The sequence below is a fragment of the Trichinella spiralis genome (genome assembly GCF_000181795.1).
Source record: "Trichinella spiralis strain ISS 195 chromosome Unknown Scfld6713, whole genome shotgun sequence".
Classification (NCBI taxonomy): domain Eukaryota; kingdom Metazoa; phylum Nematoda; class Enoplea; order Trichinellida; family Trichinellidae; genus Trichinella; species Trichinella spiralis.
This window is the reverse complement of record NW_003533652.1, coordinates 1-1,424: the sequence shown is the minus strand read 5'-3', so window position 1 is coordinate 1,424 and position 1,424 is coordinate 1. Positions and strand designations below refer to the sequence as shown.

General features: G+C 43.0%; 1 protein-coding gene across 1 annotated transcript; it reads left to right on the top strand.

Annotated features, from left to right (window-relative positions):
* The first annotated feature begins 321 nt into the window (after positions 1-321).
* Positions 322-1,070, top strand: Tsp_15636 (hypothetical protein). Its single transcript, XM_003366025.1, has 3 exons — positions 322-752; positions 776-884; positions 927-1,070. Exons 1-3 carry the CDS (start codon positions 322-324, stop codon positions 1,068-1,070), a joined length of 684 nt encoding a protein of 227 aa, XP_003366073.1.
* Positions 1,071-1,424: the final 354 nt, after the last annotated feature.

The following is a 1,424-nucleotide window of genomic DNA, read 5'->3' as shown; positions in this document are numbered from 1 at the left end:
TTTTTATTTTTCATTTGTGTTCATCTCTACGGGAATAATGCAACATTGTGGAATGCGTGGCAGCGGAAGTCAGCAAAAGAAGATTCCAACAGACTGTTCAGAAGGCGAAAATTATGCTCCGTGGTAGAAAATGGACGCGTACTGGACGTACGTGCTGCCACGTCTGACATTCCAGTTAAAGGATTTTAAAATTCCATAGCATCAAGCAATTGACCGGAAAAGTAAAACCCGCACTCTTGATGCTGAATCAAGCGCTGCTTTTCCATGGAAGACGTCCACTGACTTTGGTTAGGGCCCTTAGAGGGATGCTGTGGTTTGTGCATGCCATCGTTGCGCGGGGCTGTACGCGTACCAAAAAGTACCCGCACCGAACTGTTAATTTTTGCCAATCGCAGTTTCGCTCCCATCCGTAGAATGTACCATGAATTGCGGGAAAAAGATGCAGTATTGCAAAATGTTGAAGATCCGAACATGCGAGCCGAGTTGGAAAGAGAATTTGAAGAACAAAGCGCTTCCACAAAACGTCACACCATCTGCGTTATGCGACTGATTGGCATGTTGTTCATGAAGAAAATGATCACCCTGACCATACTTTGTGAGGGTTTTATGAACAGAGTTCTATACGCAGTGACTCGGTACTGTTTCACTTGGTGGACATGCGGGCACGCCGCTCACGCTTCATCAGTTTCACAGCTAAAATTTATAATATTGGAATTGATAATATCTACTGCCAGAAGCAGAATGGTTTTAAAGTTTATAGCAAAAAGTGTAATAGGGTCGGCAACGGCGAGTCGTTGAAGAAAATCGCTGGAAATTTTTGTGCAGGTAGGACGTATACCTATAATTGGCACTCTTTTGCTGGCTTAGGTTTAAAAGGTACAAGGGTAGGTTGCTCAGTTTCTCTATTTACTTATTGTGTTTTGCAGGTGTATGTTGAAAAGCTTTGGTTGCAGTGGACACCCACTGGCCCGGCTGTCCTGCTCCCTTGTACTCCACTACAGTCCTATTACTTGGACCTCCGGCTTCTCATCCTCGAATCCCCCCTGCCTGACGCTCCAACTTTCAGTTGAGATTTCGACCCACCTATGTGGACGATCAATCCACCCTCGTCGGTTCACACACGATCCGCCGTCAAAGACGAAGCTCTTCTAACCTGATGCGTATCTGCCTTATGGCTAAAATTTATCAACGTTTGGCGGCTCTGTTCTCGTTGTCGCAGGAATAACGAAATTGCTGTCATAAATTACACTTAATATTACTGTACATTCTGATGAACCACCTTACTTTGCATACTTTTTGTCTTATTACAACTTATTTTTACATTTTTATACCGTTTACGTGTTTGTTATACTTATTTCTTAATAAATAGTACGTTTTGTGCATCTGTTGATTCGAGTTGCGTGATTTTACCTAATTAATTTACG